Source organism: Exserohilum turcica (genome assembly GCF_000359705.1).
Source record: "Exserohilum turcica Et28A unplaced genomic scaffold SETTUscaffold_1, whole genome shotgun sequence".
Classification (NCBI taxonomy): domain Eukaryota; kingdom Fungi; phylum Ascomycota; class Dothideomycetes; order Pleosporales; family Pleosporaceae; genus Exserohilum; species Exserohilum turcicum.
Window position 1 is genome coordinate 1,013,736 of NW_007359914.1, and position 21,832 is coordinate 1,035,567.

Here is a 21,832-nt window from a genome sequence, read left to right on the forward strand (position 1 = left end):
GTGCGTTCTCGAAGATTTTCGTCATTTCGAACACGTCGCAAGAATACCGACAATACCCCCTCTAGCACCTCAACGAGAGGGCTGCACACATTAGAGGTGGCGTAAATCGGTTTCTCGCGACGTGTTACCCCTATATCTGATAGAAAATTGACGAGTTTTGATGAAAGATTTCTGCTTAAAAGTTGGTGTGTGTGTGTGTTTTTGTTTCGCACACATACTCAATGAGCCGCTACTGCAATCCGTACCTGTCTTGCTGCATGTGGCACACTTGGAAGATGCGTTACTCATCGTGGTGATTCGGGCTGTTTAGTGAGGAGGTACAGTTTCGATTGAGCTTTTTGATACGGGAAAATAGCTGGGTATTGTTCCGGAGAACGTGAATGCAGTGTGATGTTTACAAGAGGAGCTGACTTCGGAAAAAACGGGTGCATGGGTGGGTGGGTGAGGCCCGTGCTGATTTGCCATTTTGTGGCACAATACATCATTACCATATTGGTTGCATAGCAAAGATGCTTTTTTTGCAGCTTTAGCTGCCTATCCAAACTAGTCACGTGCTATGGTTAGGCTCGTTTTCCCCAGAGATGTTTGAATTGCAAGAGAAAATCAACGCCACCTAGCTTTAAGAAGCTGTATGGCTATTAGCCAGATAGATGCGAAGATGTTAGGAATTTTTATCTTGAGTTAGAACAGCTACTTAAGCTGTTCAACCACATAACCAACGCCAGCACAGCTAGAAACACGAGAACGGCCAGAGCAGTGTGGTACTAACGGCTAGTACAGCTAGAACAGCCAGTATCAGAATGTTATCATTGCGGAACAGCATATCAGCTAAAGCTACACCCCTTTTCAGCACCATAACAGGCTATGGGCATGTTTATTTCAAGCAACCAACCATTCTATACCCTTTCTATTCTTGTACTAGTAAGGAACTTGCTTTTGCAACACAGAGACTGACGAGCTGCCCGCAGAGGCGAACACGAGCAATCATTCCCTACCATTCTTCAGGCCTAGTTCACAGAATACCAAGTTTAACTAAATATCGCGTACTCAGTCAATAAAAGTCCTAAGCATATTTTGGTTCATTCCCAAAGCGTCAGCATACAAGCCCAATCCTACTACCAGTCCCAGCATACCAAATTCACCACGTGGCCTCCAGAACGACCTTACCACTTTTCCAAACCATTGAATTATCAAGCAGCGTATCTCCGACCCTACGCTTTCTAATTAACCATGCAGCACGTTCAAACACGGATATAAAGACCCGATTCGACGCGGAAATACGCAAACGAGGCGTCGGGGGTGCGGGGAAGCTGCCCCCCACCCCCTTCTTACACGCGTGTAAGTACAACCCCACTTCAACAATGATACCGGTCGTGTACAACGCGAACTGGGAGCCTTATTACTAATTCCACACGCTGCATCCAAGTCACGGGAAGATTTGTTTTGACCAAACCTGCATATTTAAAGCGCGAGCAGAACTCCAGTACTTGACGCAAACATAGTTCTTATTTCGTTTTGTTTTCAGATACCAAGCGTGCTGTTATCGCTAGCAGAGAGATACTTAGCTCGAATCTGCCTATCAAAGATGCAAAATCCATCTGTAGTCCTGTACGGACCTCACAACGCCAAGGTCGAGGAAAAACCCATACCAGAACTCGCATCTCCCCATGATGTGCTCATACGCATCAACTATGTGGGTGTATGCGGCAGCGACGTTAGACTCCCCCGTTTCCCGTTCTCCATGATTCAAACCCTTTTCTTTTCTTTTCTTCTCCCTTGCACACTCATGTTACCCATGAGAAATAATGGCAAGAAGAAAAGAACCAGCTGAATAAACATGTTCCAGGTCCACTTCTGGCACCACGGCGGCATCGGCAAACTCGTCAACCCAACCACCGGTATTGTAATCGGGCACGAAGCCTCAGGCACCATTGAAGCCGTAGGACCCCAAGTCACGCGCGTCCAGCCGGGCGACCGCGTCGCTATCGAGCCCGGCACGCCGTGCCGTCTGTGCAAGCAGTGCAAATCCGGTGTGTACAATTTATGCCGGAAGATGCGGTTTGCGGCCGCGCCCGGCCCGCCTGATACCCCAGGGACGCTGGCAAAATACTTTGCCATTGCCGAGGACTTTGTGTATAAGATCCCGGATAGCATGGGGCTGGAGGAAGCAGTGCTGGTGGAACCGCTGGCCGTCGCGGTGCATGCGGTTAAGCTGGGGGATGTGCAGCCTGGGGAGACGGTTGTGGTCATGGGGAGCGGAACCATTGGCTTGTTTTGTGCGGCCGTGGCGCGCCAGTTTGGTGCCCACCGTGTGATTGTTGTTGATATTCTTGACAAGAAGTTGGAGTTTGCAAAGGGGTTTTTGGGCTGCGAGACATTCAAGGCTGACATGGAGAAGAGTGCAGAGGAAAATGCCGAGACGTTACTAACGACCTTTGGGCTCGAGGAGGAGGGTACCGATACCACTGGTGGGCGGGTTGACTCGGTTATAGAGGCTTCGGGCGCGACATCGAGTATTGCGACTGGAATTCATGTCCTGCGGCCTGGCGGGAAATTCGTCCAAACTGGGCTTGGCAAGCCGAAGATTGAGTTTCCCATGGTTGCAATGGCTCAGAAAGAGCTCATGATGAGAGGATGCTTCAGGTACGGGTCTGGCGATTATGAGTTGGCGATCGGGATGCTGGAAAAGGGGCTTGTTGATGTAAAACCTCTAATTAGCTCCGTGACTCCTTTCGAGCAGGCGTCTGAGGCGTGGGAAAAGACATCAAGGGGCGAGGGGACCAAGAATCTGATTCGAGGCGTAGATTAGTCGTTTCCCAGGTTTACGACATAATGTAGCATCGGTTTCGGAACAGTGGTGGCTCCCGTCTAGTCGTCATGTCTCCTCTTCCTTTTCTTTCCCCCACTACTCTTTTCCGTATCTCCACAGTCGGTTTCCTTGGTAATACCCGCTAGTGGGAAAACATACTCTTCCATTTGCTCGCCATTAACAGCCCAAATCCCATTGACCCATCCATAACTCTTCATGAAACAAGTCTGTGGATCCCAATCATGTCTAACGCCCTGCGCATCCCATATGCCGACCTCTAAGCTCACTAACCGTTCTTTGTCGTATTGATGCCGACCGTTATCCCAGCTTGTGAATATCTTTGTCATTTGCTGTTTTTGGCCAGCAGCAGAGTCAAGTGGCAGTTTGGTCCTCCAGCCATGCGGCTCAGGCCTCATGAAAAGAGCGACTGGCTCTACGTCTTGCGGAGCCGAAGCCAGTCGTGCAAGGCAAATCTCGCGGTCGTCTCTGAGGGCCTGATACAACGCGGACATGGCATCTAGTACGTACGGCGTAGATGGGTACGCGTAGGGATCCTTTGAGCGCGGCGGGTTTTGATCCAATTCTATGTGTCTGCGCATGTGACTGGCAAGCTTACTGCCAGGCCATAATTTCTCCAACTTCTCTATAAGTATCTCAAGTGCCTGGCAAGCAATGTTGTCGAGCTTACGGTTCCAGCGTCTTCGCTCTGGGACAATACCTGACAAAGCATCTCTATCTGCATCGGTAAGATGGAGTAGGTCGGATTCAAACTCCTGATTTTCCAATTGTCGGTCAGGCAACAAGTTGAAAAGAAAACCCTTTGTCTCTATACCACGACGCGTGATGGTTGGCGATATGAAGCGACATCGATCAATAAAACTCTGGTGGAGTTTCAGGCTGGGAGGAGTAAAGAAAAACTGGCAAGCGATCAAATACGATTGAAGAGTATGACTCATGAGATCTGCTTCGGACGGAAGAGTGCCGGCTTGGCACTCGGGCGCATTCGCCAATATCTCCCCGTTCATTAGGATGATAGTGAGAAGAGCTGCGGACAGGCTGAAGGCTTCAGGCTCAACCAAAGGCGAGCCCTTTCGAGTGTTGAGCCGCTTTGTGCATTTCAGAGCGTTGGCAAGTATAGCAATCCTGTCTGACTCATTCTCTAAGCATCGATTGTTGATATCCTCGAGTACGCTCGTCGTGGTAGTCGGATACGAGGGAATTTTGGAGTAGCCACTCTGCGTATTGAGTTTGCCGACCCCAGCATCGGCATTGTAATCATCATCCCAGGAACGTATATAATGCTGTCCTTGAGATGCAGAGCTGACAGCATAAATCTTCTTGTTGTAAATGTTGTACTGCTTCACCTTTTCCAGCATCTCACTATTGGGCCATCGTCGCTGGTTGTCTGCGGAAGCTAGACAGAACATGGTGACGGTCTGGCGGAAATCTTTGAGCTTGATCTGGAGTTCTCCGGGTATTTTTCCAAAGCGGTATTTGCTGCCCTTGTTGAGTTGCTCGTTGCACGGAACAAGCAGCACCATCCTTTCGGAAGCGAGGTGGTCTTCTTGAAATATCCAGCCGCGTGACCAGCGGGAATCGCTCAGGATACGGAGAATCAGTATTTGTACTGCAGTAACATCAACTCCAGGCTGCAACTGTGGAGTATCCGTATCACGCGGATCTGTAAAGAGAGATCTGGCGAGCAAATCGGAGAGCAGGTCAATCTCATGTTGGTCCAGCAGTTCGACTGTAAGTAGGCCGACTGAGTAAGCGCTGTCGCCATAGACAACATCCATGATTTGAACGCCAAGCTCTTTGTCTTCCAGCTCATCCTCTGGTCTCTGGTAGATACACTCCCTGTCAACCCACAGCCTCGTGATATTGACACTTTGCGCAAATCGCACAACACGGTCCATATAATGATCTGGAAATGAACTCGGATGTGACTTTTGGCCCGGTCGCTTGATCTGATAGCGAAAAACAGGAGGCTCTATTTTATCACAAGCAGACTGTGAGCGAGCCTGCGGCCATTTCCAAGAAACAGCAATATACTTGTCGCCATGGTCATCCTCCCGTTTGGTGATCGGGATTTGGCGCGACGGAACTGCCCGTTTGAACAGCGGGTCCTTTTGTTCTGCCTCCGCATAGAGACGGTCTTGCTTGAGCTTTTCTTCGTGTAGATCTGGGACTTTGGATATGTTGAGGAAGCGCAGGTTGGACACCCATTCTTCAGACTCGTGTCGATCCCCTCGGTGTGTCTGGATCTGTAGCAATTGGTTGCGGAAGGCGTCAATGTCGTCTTTGAAGATTTTGCCAAAGGTCTTGTGGAGATCGTTCTTCATCGGGAATGCAAGAAAGAACAGGGGTGGTGTGGAAAGGCGTAAGCTTGGCTGGGTAGGAGGAAACGCGTAGCGAGGTGCATTCAGCTGAAACACGTGCAAGCGCGTCTTCACGTGCAGGGGCTTGGCATAACTCCCGGATGCACGGGATGGGCCCAAAAGCAATCAGCAGCTTAAGTCAGCACGTTCGGCTGTCGCTATAGTTGCCCTGCATGTATAGGTTGCAGGTTCAGCCGCGGATGACATCAGGTTCTCAAGGGAAAACGGTCGCATTCTTCACGTGTGTCTTGTGAAAGCAGCTTCCGTCACGGGGTTACAGCACTCTCTCATGTTTAACACCCTGTCTTGTTCACCAACAAATGCATTTCCGAGCACAGTCTTAACTCTATGTAGAATGAACACGGCATGTCAAAAACCGCGCATACAATGCAATGTTCTACAACACATGGCCATCTATCTATTAAACACGCACACACATACAGCTCTACAACTTGGCCTTGGGCTCCTGTACCTGCGCCTTCTTCAGCACAGACTCCAGCTTGGTCGCCTTCATGATGTTGCCCTTGACCTTGAGCTTGCCGCTCATAAACAGCCTCTGCGCATTTGCCTTGCCCAGCACCAGCTTGCCAAACTCCTCGTCGGGAAGCGTCAGCGTGACATCAGCCTTCTTGCCCTCTGGCGCCGCGCCTTTGCCAATAGTTCCCGTCTCCTTGAGATCGAGATACCACTTCTCTTCCTTGCCAGCCTTGTTCTTGAGGTTGAAGGAGAAGATGGCACCGCCGGTTTTGATCGCGTCTTGACGGTCGGCGTCGGACGCAGAGAGCGCGCTGGCGATCTGGTCGAAGGCGGCCGAGGAGGGGAAGTCGTCTGGGGGGCTTGTTAGTAGGTTGACTTGACACTACACGGCTGGGGTGCATGTGCTGCATACCGTGCTTGAGAGACATGATGGCTATGTGTATGTATTCCTCTTTATGTCGTGTCGCAATGGAGCTCCCGGGCTAGTAGTGTATATGTGCTGCGGATGTTGGTGGCGCACAAAGGTCGAGGAGAAGTGTGTGTGAAGGTGCAAAAGTGGATTGGATGGACAGTATTCCGGGGTATATAAACGTGTTCGGAAGCTTGTGACAGCGATGATGTGATGTGACCTGCGTCTGCGAATCCGGGGAAACACGACACAAAGCATGTGAATGTGACGGCTGGCGAAGACGCTGCATGCGCATGTGCCTATGCCGAGGCACTGCCTGCTTTGGGCCTGCGCACGTGGACATGGGTTGCGCGACGCTAGCCCCATCAGTAAGCAGCTGTCGCATCACTTGCCGCCTTCGCATCGTGAGCACTGGGGGGCATACATGGGTGCGAGGGAATTGTGACGACATGGTCTAGGGAACATAAGGAGACTGTGATTCAGCGATCGTGAGGCATACTACTACTACTACTACTTTTACATAACCCATAACATCGTGAGCGTGATTCTCGTGGTCGTCGTAAAAGCCGTGAAGATGCGGAGTTGGAAGATGCAATGGCGAGCAACAAAGGAAAGAGGAAAAAGACAGGACAGGCCATAGACCCATGGTGCCCCAAGTGGAAGACGGGAAGAAAAGAAACGCCTTCCTTTTTTTCTTACCATCCCAAAGGGGTATCCGCGCAAAGAAAGAGAGACTTGATATGAACAGGAGAAGAGAAGGGAAGAGAAAGAGAAGGAAAAAAAAGAAGACGCTCAATGCGCCATGACAGCACCACCAGCCTTCCAGTTGGACAGATGAAGCAACCGCTTACCACCGCCCCAAAAGCTGTCTTTGTTCGAACGCAGTGTCTGCCGAGGCTTGCCCAACCATCTCGACAAGGCATGCTCTCTCCGCTCTCTCCCACTAACAGCCTCAATTGCATTCTCGACCTCTTCTAGCAAGGGCCCCATGATGCGTGGCTCGGCTTCAATAGGCGACAGCATGATGGGAACATCCATGACTTCCTCTTTATACTGCTTCCAGCTGTCGTCGCCCGAAATGACCGTCAGGGGTTCGAGCGCGTGGTCCCAGTCGCCCTCGCGCAGCTTGACGTCTTCAAAGTTGAACTCGCGAAGCGTGTTCCTGTGCTTGAGGATGAAGTCGCTGATCTGTGTAGAGTCCATGACGGCGTTTTCGAGTTCCATGATGCGGAGGCGGGGGAATTGGAGCGGGCGCGGGCCGTGGGTTTGGCCACGGAGCGAAGGGTACTGTGCTGATTCTTCTGGGCTAGGGAGCATGCATGGCTCACAGTCGAGCGATAGTGGCGAGGGGCCGCGGTCGCCTTTCCAGCGGAAGAAGACGCGGGTTAGGCTGCGCGAGATGGTGGCGAGGTAGGCATGGAGGATGCGAAGGTGTTCTATGGATTGAGTACGGGTGCGCGGTGAGGATGATGCGAAGGGGATGCTCTCCATGCATATCGACAGACGGCGGATTTGCCGCCAGCGCTTTGCAGATGAAGGGGTGCTCCCAAAGCCATGCATGGGATGAAGGTAGAGTAGCCCACCGGGGTGGATGGGAAGCAGGGAGAGGGCAGAAAGGCTATACAGTGGTGCACGCTCAACAGCAATGCGAAGGGAGATGAGTGCATAGTCTACAACACCACGTCGATGTCTTTGTGCGCCGCTAGATCCCGGACACGAGATCCTGAGATGGGTAAGATTAACAAGCTCTGAAAAGGCTGCACAAAAGGCAGGAACATTGGTAGCAGCATGGAACAGTGGCGGGTACTGCTTGATGAGTAGATCCTGCATCTCCCAGGTGCCGTACTTGGGTGCCTTGTCCTTGGCTGGTCCACACGGGGGTGCCTGAATCTGGGGCTCATAGATGAATTGTTTTTCTGATCCGGTCAATGGGTCGATAATGGGCGGTAGGCACGTCTCCGGGCTATGAGGCATGTAAAAGGTAAAGGTCTTGACGTGGCGACCGATTCTCGAAAGCGCATCCATGCGCGCCGGCTTGGTAAAGGTCGAGGTCTTGAACGTCACCGTCAACTTTTCAAAGAGTCGCGGTGCAGCCTTTGCAGAGAAGTCATGGCACACCAGGCGCACTTTGGACAGGTCCTCGGGCTCGAGGCGGTCCAGCACATTGTCGCGGCAGGTATCATTTAGCCAGAAGCGTAAGAAGACTGAGCTGGTAGAGAGCACCAAGTTGCAGATGGAGCCATTCGATCGCATTGCTTTGTACAGTCAATATCTGATGGGCTCGGCACGAAAAGGGGCTACTTACATTTTCCATCTGCGGTTGTTATAGGACTCAGTGGAATTTCCCCAAACAGCAGCTTGGAGCTGGAGCGCGAGACGGTAGTGGCAGCGCTGCCATAGCTATTCTGGCTTTCTTTTGAGTTTGCTCGCTTCAGCGACGGATGGGATGGTCGCTGCGAGTACATGGTTGGAGTAGGGTGAGTGTTGTCGCATGCAGCAGTTTGGTAGGTGTATGTGTAGGAATGGTATGCAGTCGTCACGGGACCAATCGCGTAGTGAATTTCAAGTAAATGGTTAGAGTCGTATCAAACATACAGCACTCGATGAAGCGGAAAGCAGGAAGAAAAATGAGATCCTCAGGAATCCAGACTGCGGTTTGATGCGAACAGCGACGGCAGTGGTCCCAAAAAGTACTTACCACGGCCATGGTGCAAAAGCGGGGCCGGGCGCAAGCTACACGCGAGCTGCAAGTGTGAGTCAAAGACGGTTCCCTTGATGCCAATGAGGTGGCCACCGCATTTCCAACTCTTAACGCAAAGCAGCCGGCGACTTGGGGGGAAAACACGACCATGTCGCGGTGCGAGGACGTGTATATATGGTGTTGGACGCGACTATTCGACCACTTGGTCGAGTGGGGCGGCGGCCAAGGGCGGGCGTGAAACATGCCGTCTCGCGCGGCCAATCACGCGCCCGCATGCAGGGGACGGCGCATGCAGGACGTGCATTAGCGTCTGCACGTGTGTCTTGGCAGCAGATGCTTGGCGCCCGCGAGTGGCAGCCGCCTCTCGGGCGTGTTGCAAGCCAGGCACGACGCGTCGGCTAGTGCACGAATTCGGCCGTCGACGTTGCTCTGGAGAGGCGCCATTCGAGGAGCGAAAACAACAAGACGTTTTGGGTTGGCCGGCCGCGTCTGTTTCGGTTTCGTTTCCGCTGTCTCAATGCGACGTTATCGATTGCTATCCGGCAAGGCGCGAGGCGAGGCGGCCGCCATGTGGCTGGCCAAGTCTCAACACCACGACAGCCTCGTGATGCCAGCCTCAGGTTCCGCTGGCATCGGATGACTCAAAGTTAACCCCGGTCGCATGTCACCGCCATCACTACGACAGTACCCCGAAATAGATCCCAACTCTACCATGAGTGATCCGTAAAAACAAAAAAGCATGTCCATGTTGATAATAATGACAGTGCTACTGTTGCAAACAACACGCTCAACACTCGCTGATTGTGTTTGCCAGAACGCGACAGTAGACTTCTTGGCGAAACACAACACAACCGCGTAAATGCCTCGCCTGCATACTGGCGTTTGCCGCTGTGCGACGGTACGCCAGGTAGATTGACCGCTTGCACCATACCCCGCACCTGGTCGCCAGCGTTCACACAGCACTCTCTTACATTCAAGGGGGCATTCTATTTCGAGAGTACAGAAGGAAATTTTGTCATGATTGGATATTAAAAGTCGCTCGTCTTGTCATGAAGCTCGTAAAATAGCATCGCGTGTCACTGTGCTCCACTTCCCGCTCATGTTTCCACAAGGCTATTAGCAAGTATAATCATTGGATACCAAGGTAAAACCCATTCTCCCGGCTCCTGCATGTCTCCACCATTACTCCTGCGTGTCATTGTGCGTGTTGTAACGGCCCTAGCTTCTTCCTGACCATTGTATGGCCCTCTAGAACCGCTGCTCGAACCAGCCCCTCGCACATCATCACCATTCGACGCTCCAGCCGTCTCGATCCGCGGCCGGCGCCTCTTTGTTCCGCCGAATGATAAATCTCTCACCGTCTCTTTTCGTCTGGGAAACCCGTCGCGCCCTCGGGCACAGGCGGCGGCTGGTAACTGCCACGATATCCATTGATGGGCGGAAGATCTTGGCCAACCGCATCTTCGTAACTCGGAGGCGCATCCTCATAGACCGGTCTATTGGGAGGTAGTGCTGGTTGACCTGCAAACGCGTTGGCGTTGCCGAAGCCTACAGACGGTGAGGGTGGAGCATGCGGCGTCTGTCCTTGCATGGGAGTTTGCAATGCGGCCGGGTTTGCTGCTGCTGCTCCTGGGTTGAATCCAGCCTCTAGCAATGCCTTTGGAGGCGCAATACCCGAGTAGACCTTGACTGGCAACCGCAGTGGCAGCACGATGAGCTGATCCTCTCCATGCTTGTAGCTCCCGTAGCCGAGACCAACGCGCACCTCCAGCTCGTAAAAGCGCGCAAGGTTGCAAGTTGTGAAGCTCGGTGACACTGTATTGGGCACCGGCTTGCCAGACCAGTATTCAGGATTGATGGGAACTTCAGTCTCAAGAGGGTCAGACGGCGACCCAATTGGTATAGCCATGTTGCTAAACGAACACAATATCCAGCTGTTCGACTCTGTGCGCGACACTTCGTGTGCTTTTACCCGCGTGTATCCAATCAGCTCAATCTGCAGCATCTGCAGATATATGTTCTTCGTGCGGGCGCTGACATTCTTGACAAGCAGCCGCAGCGAAATGTCTTGGTTGCTCGTAAGAATTGCAGGATTCGGCAATCGCGCGTCAACGGCCACACGTGGAGCCATGTTGCCCGCTGAAGGATTATTCCCAGCGAGGAAGCCCGGTATCTTGTTCATGCCCGGCGTATTCTCTAGAAACTCATGTTGTCTTCTGGCGTATGCCTCACCGTCTGCCTTTTCTGGTCGCGGCGGCTCGATCGGAAGAAACGTAAAGTTTGCAACTGCTCGTGGGTTCTCCTTGAACAACGACGGCCTGTTCACCGTCACCTTGACATAGTAACGTATCTCCGCCTCGCCCGGAAAGCCACCCAGAGTCGGCGGGAGCGTCGCCTTTACGTGCTGTGTCGGTGTCTTTGCAAACTCGGGAATCGCATTCGAAAAGGAGACGTTGGAGATGGGGTTATTCGTCTGTTGACACTGTGTATTGAGGGGGATCTGCCGTGTGTGTTAACTATGCGCTGACCTGGCACGGGGCAGTAAGTTTTCGGACCTTGAACTGGAAGGGATACTCAAACGAGCCAGAATTGATGGTATAGGCAGCCTTTGAATTCTGGACGAGATCCTCTGGGAGCATATTGGATGGCCATACCACCTGCGTCTTGTACAGGAACTTGTGTACTTCCAAGACGGGCCTCTGCTTGTCTGGCCTGTTTGGATGTATGGGCGCTAGCAGCCGGGTCCTGCTCTCGCCCTCGAGCTTCACGATGATGCTGCTGATGTTGGTCGGATTCGGGACGCGCAGGAATACCTTGCCTTGTATGACGTCGAGATTGGTATAGTGCTCGTGCGGATGCTCCAGCACAATGTTGACAATCATGGTGGGCTACTGCGTGCGCCGACTGTGGTGTGAGAATCTCGCCCTGGGCCAGGCTGCAACGTGTGGTGCTGGGCAAACTGCGGAGTCGCGAAGCTTATGAGGTGCAAAAGACATGTCCTGGTAAAAAGCAAACGTGGTGGAGTACAGGCAGAGGCTGGTGCAATGGTGTGATTGCCGATGCAGCAGCTAAGCCCGAAAAACGCGTGTCACGTCTTGAGGGCGTTTGCAGTCACGGCCTGAGCTGGTCGCGAAACGGATGTCTGCGGGGGTTTCTGACATCCCCGCAGACGTCATGGCGCGGGCTTGGTAGAAGCCTCACGCCAGACCTGCAAAGCCTATTTGAACCTACATTCATTCTACCAACACTGCTGGAAAAAATATTGCGCTTCCTCTATTTTGTCGGCCTGGATTTCTGTGCTTTTTCAAGCTGTCACATGCCTACTTTGGCCAATGTGCAGTACACAGCCACTAAGACTACAGCCGCAGTTCCGGGCTGGAGTCAGCCCCTTGTCTGGTTTCAGCATCGTGTCTCTCGGCGCAGCAAATGACCTGTTGGCGGCTGATTTAACCTTGGTCTTTGCCCGCTTGAAACCCCAGCGGTTGAGGTTTCCAAAGGCTGCCCGCCGTACGAACAAGACTGCGACCAACAGGGCCAGCATGTCATTGAATTGATGCTATTCGATACACGTCTTGTATCCCTCCAGCAATCACAAATCTTCTTTCGCCAACATATCTACAAACTGTCAGCAAACAATCTGGAATGGCCTCATTACAAACCACCTACCACAGATGTCAAGATAGAACGCAATGGCGTTGAAGCTAGGCCACTGTCAGCTTCACCTCAACAGCGAGACGAACTTGTTCACTGCATACTTGCGCTTGCTGCCGGTCAACTCCCAGAAGAACCACTTTAGACGATTCGTCCAATTGATTAAATCGAGATGGCTCACACCGACCAATGTTCCTTTGTAATCACCCCACTGGCTTGATTGCACGCTTGGAGATGTTTAGCTGCTTTCCCGCGTTGATGAACACGGGTTGAGGCATACCTAACTAGTCCGTCGTTGACACCCTCTATGGGCTTGATAATTGCGTGCGATGGTGCGAAGACAGACCATCGGCTGGGCTCCAAGGACGCACCATACGAGTAGTACCTGATATCAGGTACATCAGGTGTCCTCGGATTGAAGTTTGTCTTCATGTATTCCTGAGTAAGTTGTGAGAATGCCCCAGTTTCAAGCCCAAAGTATTCCATGACCTTGTAAATGCGCTTGACCCGGCGGGCTGCTTGGATTAGCACGAGCTATACAGGGATGCTCACAAACATACGGCCAATGGTCTCAAACATGTAGTCCGCAAAGGCAGAGCCTCGATGAGGGGTTGCTATCGTGGTTAGAGACAGCACCTTGAAGTCCGCCGGTCGAAGGTGGCTGATCATGTATCGCGAGTCGAGACCCCTGCGATGCCTTAGTACGTAATGGCTGTGCGAGAATGCATGTCGTTACCCCTAGCCAAATGTCAGTCACTGAATGCAACATCAATCTTTGTATGCTTCGTACCATGCTGTGTCTGTAACATCTTAGCAGCAATTCTATCGAACCTGAGTTCACATGCGCAACTTACGCAATGATGTTGACCTGCTTTCCCTTGGCTTTGACTGCGATGCTCTCGGCCAGTTTCGCTGATCTGCTCTCTATGCTCCCACTGGGCGGGACGGCAGCCACGATAACCTCGATGCCCTTTTTTGCCAGTGCATCCGTGATGCCACGCCAATATTGTATGCCAGGTATAAATTGGCCTGCGAGACGCAATTCGTCGAATCCAAGCAAACCGTGCGCAAGTACTATGGTGTGTTTCTAAGGAGTCAGGAAACGTAGCGTAGATTAGTTCAGATGCATACAGGAGTATCTAGACGATGTCAGTGACTGGTTCAAGGCCAATTGAAGTGTTGTGCAAAGTACAGTATTTCTCGCGCAGCACAGCAAACTCATCAACAATCTCGCGACCAGCGCCTGGCATGCGCGGATCTTCTTTGCGCCATTGCGAGCTGCTGAACAGGCGGTAACATGCAGGCGTTGGATTGTGTAAGTTGGGCAAAAGTCTGGGCGCAGGCGCGCGCAGAGTCGCTCGAATGCATATCCGTATCATTGGGTGTGGCGACATGAGCTGCAATGGTAAGACGCGTTGGAGTTGGAGGGTGCGCTGCATGCATGACGTAGTCGTATTAGCGAACAACGTGGGCCGGGGTCTGCGCCTGCATGGAGCAAGTCATGGGCAAACGTGTGAAGACCATCTCTCAGTATGGGAACGCTGTGAATTCCCTCTAGCAGCGCATGTTTCATTGAATCCGCAAGGGCGCTGTATTCAAAACGTCGTGGGCTCAAAAGATCTAGGTGAGGTTGGGGTTACAGGCACGCGCAAGTCACCAATATGAATAACATTTTAGAAACGAGCATACCAAGTTCAGGCACTTTACCACATGGTTTCTGGGGCGTTTTCATAATGTCTCATCTCTTGCTTGGAGGCTTGAAAGCGTAGTTTGCCTTTTCAGCTACAAGGTTCTGTACAGAAAACACTGCCCGTCATGCCGCTCGAGGCTCTCAACTCTTCTACAGCACCTGATCTCGACTACCCTTGCGCTTCTCTGAAAAACTGCCTGTCTGTATTTCTCCTCATTTCTTCGGTGGCTCTGGGTGCGCGCTGATGACGGCCTCAATCAGCTGATCAACGACCTTGCTGCCTGAATTTTTGCCAATCTCTTCAATCTCGTGGATCTTGGCATCGGTCTCCTTCTTTGCGTCCTCCTCGGCCTTTTGGTTGCCTGAGCTGTGCTGCACCGTTGTCAGCTTTCTGGATACCTGATAGAGACGGCCTAACTCGGCTACGCACCTCCTTCTCGAACTTTTGGTACTCGGCGTCCTTCTCGTTCCTGTAGTCGTCGATTTCCTTTTGCGCTTCGTTGCGGGCGTCCTTTACGCGCTTGGTGCGGTCTAAGGCGGTTAGATGGGTGCTTGGGCGGGCTGTGTACGGTGTGGATTACATTCTCTTGCTGTTTGGCTGTTAGCAGCAGCTTCTAGATGAGGCCTGTGGATGCGACATACCTTGCTGGACAATCTTCTGAGCTTCGCGCTCGGCCTGTGTACCATGTGAGCTATGGCGGAGGGAATAGTGGGCTGCGCTGCCTTACATCGAGCAGGGTCTGGATACCCGCAGAGTTTTGGGCGGACTTTTCAGGTCAGCTTCATTCCGGCTCCGCAGTGACTCTGGCTAGCTCACCATCTTGAGTATCTGTTTTGCGGGGTTGGTGGTTATGGCAAGGTAGAGTTGCGGAGAGGCATGATGCAGGCGGCGAGCTTGGCGGATGGCGCATGTGTGGTCCAAGCTCCTTTGCGCCTAGGGTTTCGATTCTAAACTTTACGCAAGGTACCGACCGACTCCAATCTGCCAGCTACTTCACGGTCCCTACCATGTCTCGAGCGTCGCAAATCACTCTGGCCACCACTTGCGCCACTGCAGTTGGCATTGTTGCCTTTGTCCACTGGGCGCAAAAGGCTGACAAAGCAGTCAGTTCCCTCGGATGCGAATGCAGCGGCGATGTCTAACGTGGACCAGGCCATGCACATGGGCGTTGTTCGAGACTTTGAACAGCAACGGATCAAGCGCGAGCGACAGGCCGACTTTGAAATGCAGCGAGAACTCGAGCAGCAATACAGGAAATACCAGACGGTATCAGACGCCGGAGGCCCCGAAGAAGCGCAGCAGCAAGGACCGGGGCGGTGATATTGCTCGACACGTCACAGGTACGGTGCTGCGACTTCTGCCTGTGACTGAAGCAGATTTCCGCCGCAGCCTCGCCATGTGCCCTGGCTGCGCCGCTGTTCATCGAGTGCAGCAGACCGGAGTCAACACAGCCCCGCGCTGGGCGATAGACCAACAATATCGACCGACCGATGACACGATAGCGCTTGAAGTTGGGCACGGTACCAGATGCTACTTGCAATTGCCAATCAACAACATGTATCATTGCCCATGGGCCTTGGAGACTGTCTGCTCGACATTGATGCGATCTAGGGATGTGTTTCCGAGCCTGTCTTTGCGAGAAACAGGCCAACAGAAGCAGAGAGTGAGAGCGTTTTGCGAAGCATGGCTCACCGTTCAGCTCTGCTTGGTACCAGCACCAAGTAGCCGCCTAAGGCCAAAGCAGACAGTGCCAAGCGTGCGCCAGCACTTGCAGGCACAGGCGCATGGCATGGCTGTGAATGCGGGCACTCGGCCATAAGCCCAGCACGCGGTAGGCTCCGCGCGCCTCTGAGCGCAGCGACGAAGCCCCGTGTTGGTCATGGATGGCGATTAAGGCGGCTACCGACTTCAACACGGAGGCGCAGTCGGGTACACGGCTAAGCTTTCACGTTTGGTTTGTTGGTTTCTGCCCTGTGATGCATTTGGCCACTGACGGGCTTGAGAAGCTCGCTTGGCATCTCGACTCGACGGCCATGAGGTCATGCCACAGACGCTGGGTTTGTTCTTTGCATCATGCACTTCGCACGCAACAGCAACGTCAACCGTGCTGCCCGCTGCCCGCTGCCATCATGTGTGAAACGCACTATACGTTCCCCCGAGGAGCTGGTCGCAGGCGTCCCGCGCCATCACCATCTCGAATGTGAATGTCGTGTCTGCCCACAGCACAAGCATTGGACAAGACTGCGCAGCCTCCACCAGGCCTTGTCGGCCTTATTGTCGCCGTCTTAGCATTCAGCCCAAAGATATTGCACGACTCAATGAGGACAAAGGGTGTGAAATTAGCCGATCAACACTGGCTAGATCGCCATAACGTGTCAGGCCCTCTAGCTAATCTGCCCGCCTACTGCGGTGGCGTAGAACAGAGTTCGCCGTTGCCCCAGAATCTCTTGGATGACGCAGAGGCAGTGCCAACCAGGCTTCTACCCGCGCACAGGGTCCGCCTCCCTTGCTCTACCCATAGCTACATTAAAGAAGCACGCTTGCCTCGCCGTCTGGGGTCCCGCTGCACATTCACCTTTCTTTGTTGCCAACTGCTACTTGGCCGCTGCATAAACTGTCCCTTGCCCCTCACACGCCCCTCACACCACCTAGCCCTCCCGACCTGATATTGCCTGTCGCGCGTTACCAACGACATCATCCCACACCTCACCTCGCCTCGTCATGAAGATATCACAGCTCCTTGCCTGCCTCGTGGCAGCGCAAGCAATCAGCGCCGCTTCCATACCCGAAGCTAACAATGCACTCGACTTGCTAGAGGAGCGCCGTGTAGTCCCCGCCGCCGAAATCGTCTCTCCCGACCACTCGCTGGAGCGTCGCAAGGGCGGCGGCGGACGTGGCGGCAGCAGCAGCGGAGGTGGCAGCTCCAGCGGCAGTCGTGGATCTAGTGGCTCCAGCGGCTCTAGCGGACGAACATCAACCACATCCAATTCTGGTGGCTCCACGAGCGCAGGCTCAGGCCGACCGCGCTCCTTTGGCGGTGGCCGGTACTATGCTGGCGGTGCCGGCGTGCCATATACCGCTGGCAAGCGCACACCAAAAGGCATCTCGCCTGGCCTCTTGCTTGCGCCAGCAGCCATCCTCCTCATCATGCCTGGCCTCTGGCTCTACAACGTCTACCCATATCACTACAACAACCCCTACCGCTTCTACAACGCGACGGCCAACAGCACCGACGACAACGACAACGACCGGCGCTCGCTCTGGGCCCGCCAGACACAGGGCCGCAACGAGACGCTCCCTGTCATGTGTCTGTGCCAAGAATACAGTGTATGCGGCTGCGAGGAAAACGACGACCAGCAGTACCTCGACGACCTTGTTGGCAACGGTAGCTACGCTGCCCTTAACGAGACGCTCATCACGGTTTCCGATGCCAATGGCACCAAGACGCTTGTCCTTAACGGCACCCTTCCCAACGGCACCACGGCGCCTGGTGGCGAAGGTGCCGCTGCTAGCCTGAGGGTCGGCAACTTTGCCGGCTACTACGCAATTGCCATGTTGGTCGTTGCCGGTGTTATGCTGTAAACCACCACCTGTCGAGCTCCATGTGTCCTCTTTTTTTTCTTTCTTTTATTTTTTTCTCACTTCACGACCCAAATCCTGTACAATTATGACGAAGTTATGATTTTTGGCCTAGAGCGTTTGGATATACGTCTTGATCCAAACACGTTGTTTGGATCGAGGATGAAGCAGGGCTTGATGAGGCTGCTTGGATTATACCCTATTTCTTTTTTCTCTCTTCTCGCTACACACAATGACTTGATAAGTCTTATAGAGTAATTTCCAATATTTTTCACAATTAATGCCCGTGTCAATGGCTTGATGTGCTAGTGAAGGAACTGTTTACTGACAGGTCGCACCTTCCTTCAGTTTTTGCGAACAAATCAAATTTTCTTCCCTTTTCCAGCACATACGACCATAGGTACTAGAATTCTGTGTCTCTCGTTCGCTCGGCAATACATAAGCTAGTAACCGGCGGATTAGTAGTCAGGTGGGTGACCACTGGCGAATCCCCGCTGTTGTATGTTTTTTTCTTTTTTTTCCCTCTCCAATTCCTATCTTTCCAAGTCCGACTGTTTGAAACAGACAAGGACATGTTGTGGTGACTTGGTGTTCGCAACTGCCGTAGAGGAAATCATGTGGTAGGAAATTTTTTGTATCATCTAGATTCAATTACTTAGTGTTAGCAAGACATGTAATGCGATGAGAAGTGTGTGCAACGATGATTAGTTGTGTTGGTGTGACATGGTAAAATTCATTATAATCAAAGGGAAGCATGCCATGATGCTCACCGGTGACCGTCAAAGTCGCCATGTTGCGAGAAGGCAGGCAACAGCAATGGCAACCCCGGGGCAAAAGGTGGTGCTGTACACATTTAGCAAGGAGCTCAGGACACACGTAATCCCGCGTACACACCCACGGCTGCTTCCTGTTGCCGAGCGTCATACGGCCAGCTGCGGAAGCCCTTGTTTGCTGCTGCTCAGCTTCCGGTAAGTAAGGAAGGGGCACATGGGGCGACGCGGGACGAAATGTTGCCGCGCGCAGGCAGATTCGAGCGGGCTCATGGCCAAACGAACGGTACGCGGTGCATGTTGCGAGCCATGCAAAGTCAGCTGACGTGCTGGAGAGCAGTGGCGAGGCGAGGCGAGGGTATAGGGCGCTGTGCTGATTTGCGGTGTAGAGAGTGAGAGCAGCAGTGTTGTTATTGATGAGTGGGAGCAGGAGTAAGTGTATGATGGAGCTATGACGGGACTGGAAAAGGGCGCTTTCTGGCAGTCGAGTAGATACGGCAATGGCGATGCTGCACTGTCAGCCCGTGTGGCGTGGTGCTTTCTTGGCGTCATTGGTCATCGTGTGGGCACAATGGGCCATGTCGTCGCTGCAGCCAAACGTCATTCGTAGAGGCTATGTACTAGGAAGCTGCGCGCATGGATTTGCTCCGATTCGGCAATGCATGGCTGAATGAAGAAGATTTCCCCTGGTTCTAGGCTACAGGGTGGCCGTCTTGATACTTGTTGAGCACTCGCAGCGGTGGGCGAGGTAGATACGGTCATGTCCGAAGAGACGCTCGCCAGTACAAGTCGGCTCGTGGGTAAGCCAGGGCGTAGCGAGGATAGCTGCATTGGGCCTATTGTACATGCATATGCAGTCGAGAGGCTGAGGTTCCTGATGACTGGTGCAGGTCGTCTTTCTAAAAGGGGTAAATTCATCGTGCGACCAGGGCCGAGCCAAGTTGGGGAGGGCTTGGCAGTGTAAGTATGCAAAACGGATAGGCTGGTACAGGGACACAGGTATAGGTGTAGTGGGCGTGGGGAGTGCGGCGTGAGACATGCATACCACAGCCACGTGAGGGCAGATGACGGGAGGTTGCATAGGGCTGCATGATTGACCATAAGCCCTGCACCGCGTAACAGAGCCGGTGGCAGGAGTGGCAGCCCTAGGACGATTATCGGTGTCCCGATGGCGCAACGGGCGAATGAACAGGGCGTTTCAAGCTGGTGCGCTAGTCGTGGCCGTGGCGATGCGATGGCATGGTGGGCAGAAGGATCCACGTCAGGTAGTTTTAGCGGTGTACCTCCCCCCCACCACCCACATGTTCGATGACGGCGTGGGCCAGACGACGGATGCAGCAACTTACTCCAGGGCTGGGCGGATCGCGGTCCCACTGGAGAAGCAGACGAGCCACGGCGATGGGGTTGTGAAGCGTCGGTCGTGGACGCGCAGGTGGGCAGGCGGCATTCAGTTCAGCTGGTCAGCTCGAAGCTCCCCGCAGTGCATTGGCCCAGGTATTTTTGGGCGAAGCTTGCGAGCGAGGCTTTTGTGGCGGGTGATGGCGCTGGATGCACAGCTGGTGGGTAAGTAAGTAGGGAGGGAGGAGGGAGGAGGTAGGTAGTAGGTAGTAGGTAGTAGGTAGGTAGTAGGTAGGCAGGCAGGCCCCAGGCCCCGAATCGCCAGACGTCCAGCCAGGCCCATGACCAATCTCTCTCGCGTCCCCGCGCCCATGGCATGCCGTGTCTCTGCCCACGGCCTCGTGCTCGGAAGCCGTGGCAGTGCCTGGAGCCGAACACATGGCCGCCTACGTACGTCGCGCCGCCGCCGCGACGCTATGGCGCAAGGCGTGGCGGACGGGGACGTGTTTGCGCTGTCAGACTCGGGATCACGCAGAAATCATGATATTAGTGTCGGCAGCACGCTCGACGCAGCCTGAGCAGAGTATGCCCGGCCGGCAACTCTGTGGTGGGCACCGCGGGCCCGTGCGCGGCGGCCGGGGCCATGTGCATTCACCATCTCCGTCGACGCTCGTGCGCCTTTCTCTCCTCCTACGCGCCCTTGTCCGTCCGCTGCGTGCAATGCTGGGCGATTCAGGGCACATCACCTGGCCCGGCCCTCTGCCCAACCACAGTCCCACACGCACAATGCCCACCAGCTGAACCACGGCAAGACGCGAATGCCACGACCCCTGCCCTCGCCCAAAGACCTAGGCTTGTTCTCACACGACAAGCGAATCATCACAACGGCTGTGCTAACGGTCTTGGACACTCGCCCTCTAGCAACTCCCGGCTTACTATGCACTTATCCCTACCCGTCCTCGCCGTTTGCCTAGTCGGCATGCACTCTGTCAACCACGCCTACCCAGTATGACCCACCCTCGTCTTTTCGTCCTACACTGTCTTTGCTATATATGCCGCCGCTTCTCCAGATCGAGTCAGGCTTCACCACACGCCTTGCTCCACTCTAGTCCACGCCTCTCTGCTTGCTGTGCCTCGTCCGCGTTCAAGCCATCATCCAGTCTTGCTCTCTCTTTTCTCTGCTCTCCACATCCATACTTACAGTCTTGCCCTCGCCACACCATTCCCACGCACTTTGCACCAACATGTGCTATCAAGTCGTCGAGCGCTACTCAGTCTGCCGATGTCTGTATTACAAACACGCCATCGATCCATGCGCCGCCCATGGACAACGCGGACACGTTGTTCAGGAAAAGACGGTGCTTGTAGGCTATGCCTGCAATGTGCACAGCAGTAACAGGCCCGAAATCGCCCACCATGGCCGTGTCCTGCCAGACTCTGGCTACGAGAGCGGGCCGTACCAGCTGGGCCCCTTGCGGTGAAAGGACCGGACAGGCCTTCACACTACACGGGTGGTATTCGATTCGATTCCCAGGAGCCGCCCAACACTGCCGCTTGCTCGGGCGTTCCGCCCCTGCGTCTTGCTCCGTGTTCCCGCGTTATCGAGCTGGTTACTCGAGGCCGCCTATTCGAGCATTTTTGGCCGTGTGCGTGTTTGCATGTCTGGCAGCCTTCGCATCAGCACCGAGTTGGTTACAGTTGGGGCATCATCTTGGCGGGTTACATGTACGACAGACAACGAGGTATGAATGGCGTTTACTTTGGGCGGTATCATGCACGAGGCAAGGGCGCGGCCATTGTCTTCTGCACAGGGCTGGCTGGGACAGAGAGCAGTGCCATGAGCCCGCGCCTTGGGCCCTCGTCGGTGTGCTGTGGCTGCGAGGACATGGTAGCGTCCACGTTCAATATTGTTACACTATTTTTACGCTATTTTTACCACACGTCCCCGTCTGCCTTGCACCGGAACCCAGCACGGCTGCATGCCAGTGGCAGCCGGACGAGCGCTCCTTGCCTAATGCTGAACCTCGAC

At 53.8% G+C, this 21,832-nt stretch overlaps 10 protein-coding genes across 10 annotated transcripts; 4 read left to right on the forward strand and 6 right to left on the reverse strand.

The window, feature by feature from the left end:
• Positions 1-1,585: 1,585 nt before the first annotated feature.
• Positions 1,586-2,809, forward strand: SETTUDRAFT_86729 (uncharacterized protein; the record flags this gene model as incomplete). The annotated part of the gene is made up of 2 exons (XM_008022290.1): positions 1,586-1,714; positions 1,847-2,809. 2 exons carry the CDS (start codon positions 1,586-1,588, stop codon positions 2,807-2,809), a joined length of 1,092 nt encoding a protein of 363 aa, XP_008020481.1.
• A 59-nt stretch (positions 2,810-2,868) lies between these two features.
• Positions 2,869-4,725, reverse strand: SETTUDRAFT_152556 (uncharacterized protein; the record flags this gene model as incomplete). Its single annotated transcript, XM_008022472.1, has 1 exon — positions 2,869-4,725. The coding sequence occupies one exon, from the start codon at positions 4,723-4,725 to the stop codon at positions 2,869-2,871; it is 1,857 nt and encodes a 618-aa protein (XP_008020663.1).
• Positions 4,726-5,632: 907 nt separating this feature from the next.
• Positions 5,633-6,092, reverse strand: SETTUDRAFT_152557 (uncharacterized protein; the record flags this gene model as incomplete). The annotated part of the gene is made up of 2 exons (XM_008022473.1): positions 5,633-6,015; positions 6,077-6,092. The coding sequence occupies 2 exons, from the start codon at positions 6,090-6,092 to the stop codon at positions 5,633-5,635; spliced, it is 399 nt and encodes a 132-aa protein (XP_008020664.1).
• A 438-nt stretch (positions 6,093-6,530) lies between these two features.
• SETTUDRAFT_133062 (uncharacterized protein) lies at positions 6,531-8,559 on the reverse strand. Its single transcript, XM_008022474.1, has 2 exons — positions 8,379-8,559; positions 6,531-8,328 (listed from the first exon to the last, which is right to left on the reverse strand). The coding sequence occupies exons 1-2, from the start codon at positions 8,536-8,538 to the stop codon at positions 6,866-6,868; spliced, it is 1,623 nt and encodes a 540-aa protein (XP_008020665.1). The 5' UTR covers positions 8,539-8,559; the 3' UTR covers positions 6,531-6,865.
• A 1,235-nt stretch (positions 8,560-9,794) lies between these two features.
• SETTUDRAFT_162151 (uncharacterized protein) lies at positions 9,795-11,768 on the reverse strand. Its single transcript, XM_008022475.1, has 2 exons — positions 11,330-11,768; positions 9,795-11,274 (listed from the first exon to the last, which is right to left on the reverse strand). The coding sequence occupies exons 1-2, from the start codon at positions 11,654-11,656 to the stop codon at positions 10,129-10,131; spliced, it is 1,473 nt and encodes a 490-aa protein (XP_008020666.1). The 5' UTR covers positions 11,657-11,768; the 3' UTR covers positions 9,795-10,128.
• A 293-nt stretch (positions 11,769-12,061) lies between these two features.
• On the reverse strand, positions 12,062-13,804 carry SETTUDRAFT_133067 (uncharacterized protein; the record flags this gene model as incomplete). Its single annotated transcript, XM_008022476.1, has 9 exons — positions 12,062-12,389; positions 12,441-12,475; positions 12,530-12,652; positions 12,706-12,940; positions 12,986-13,114; positions 13,215-13,225; positions 13,280-13,512; positions 13,557-13,564; positions 13,618-13,804. 9 exons carry the CDS (start codon positions 13,802-13,804, stop codon positions 12,364-12,366), a joined length of 987 nt encoding a protein of 328 aa, XP_008020667.1. The 3' UTR covers positions 12,062-12,363.
• A 524-nt stretch (positions 13,805-14,328) lies between these two features.
• On the reverse strand, positions 14,329-14,935 carry SETTUDRAFT_30001 (uncharacterized protein; the record flags this gene model as incomplete). Its single annotated transcript, XM_008021988.1, has 4 exons — positions 14,329-14,487; positions 14,546-14,676; positions 14,758-14,791; positions 14,933-14,935. 4 exons carry the CDS (start codon positions 14,933-14,935, stop codon positions 14,329-14,331), a joined length of 327 nt encoding a protein of 108 aa, XP_008020179.1.
• Positions 14,936-15,123: 188 nt separating this feature from the next.
• Positions 15,124-15,424, forward strand: SETTUDRAFT_72471 (uncharacterized protein; the record flags this gene model as incomplete). The annotated part of the gene is made up of 2 exons (XM_008022139.1): positions 15,124-15,219; positions 15,269-15,424. Coding segments are annotated over 2 exons (252 nt in total), but the record flags the coding sequence as incomplete, so codon positions are not given.
• Positions 15,425-16,837: 1,413 nt separating this feature from the next.
• SETTUDRAFT_152562 (uncharacterized protein) lies at positions 16,838-17,698 on the forward strand (the record flags this gene model as incomplete). The annotated part of the gene is made up of 1 exon (XM_008022477.1): positions 16,838-17,698. One exon carries the CDS (start codon positions 16,838-16,840, stop codon positions 17,696-17,698), a length of 861 nt encoding a protein of 286 aa, XP_008020668.1.
• Positions 17,699-21,047: 3,349 nt separating this feature from the next.
• Positions 21,048-21,284, forward strand: SETTUDRAFT_84977 (uncharacterized protein; the record flags this gene model as incomplete). The annotated part of the gene is made up of 1 exon (XM_008022178.1): positions 21,048-21,284. One exon carries the CDS (start codon positions 21,048-21,050, stop codon positions 21,282-21,284), a length of 237 nt encoding a protein of 78 aa, XP_008020369.1.
• Positions 21,285-21,832: the final 548 nt, after the last annotated feature.

Bases quoted from the DNA above. Each gene is read 5' to 3' on its own strand.
- SETTUDRAFT_133062 (XM_008022474.1), bottom strand. From the start codon at position 8,538: ATGTACTCGCAGCGACCATCCCATCCGTCGCTGAAGCGAGCAAACTCA. The intron at 8,329-8,378 runs GTAAGTAGCCCC...GACTGTACAAAG, and splicing joins AACAACCGCAGATGGAAAAT to CAATGCGATCGAATGGCTCC.
- SETTUDRAFT_162151 (XM_008022475.1), bottom strand. From the start codon at position 11,656: ATGATTGTCAACATTGTGCTGGAGCATCCGCACGAGCACTATACCAAT. The intron at 11,275-11,329 runs GTCCGAAAACTT...CACACACGGCAG, and splicing joins AGTATCCCTTCCAGTTCAAG to ATCCCCCTCAATACACAGTG.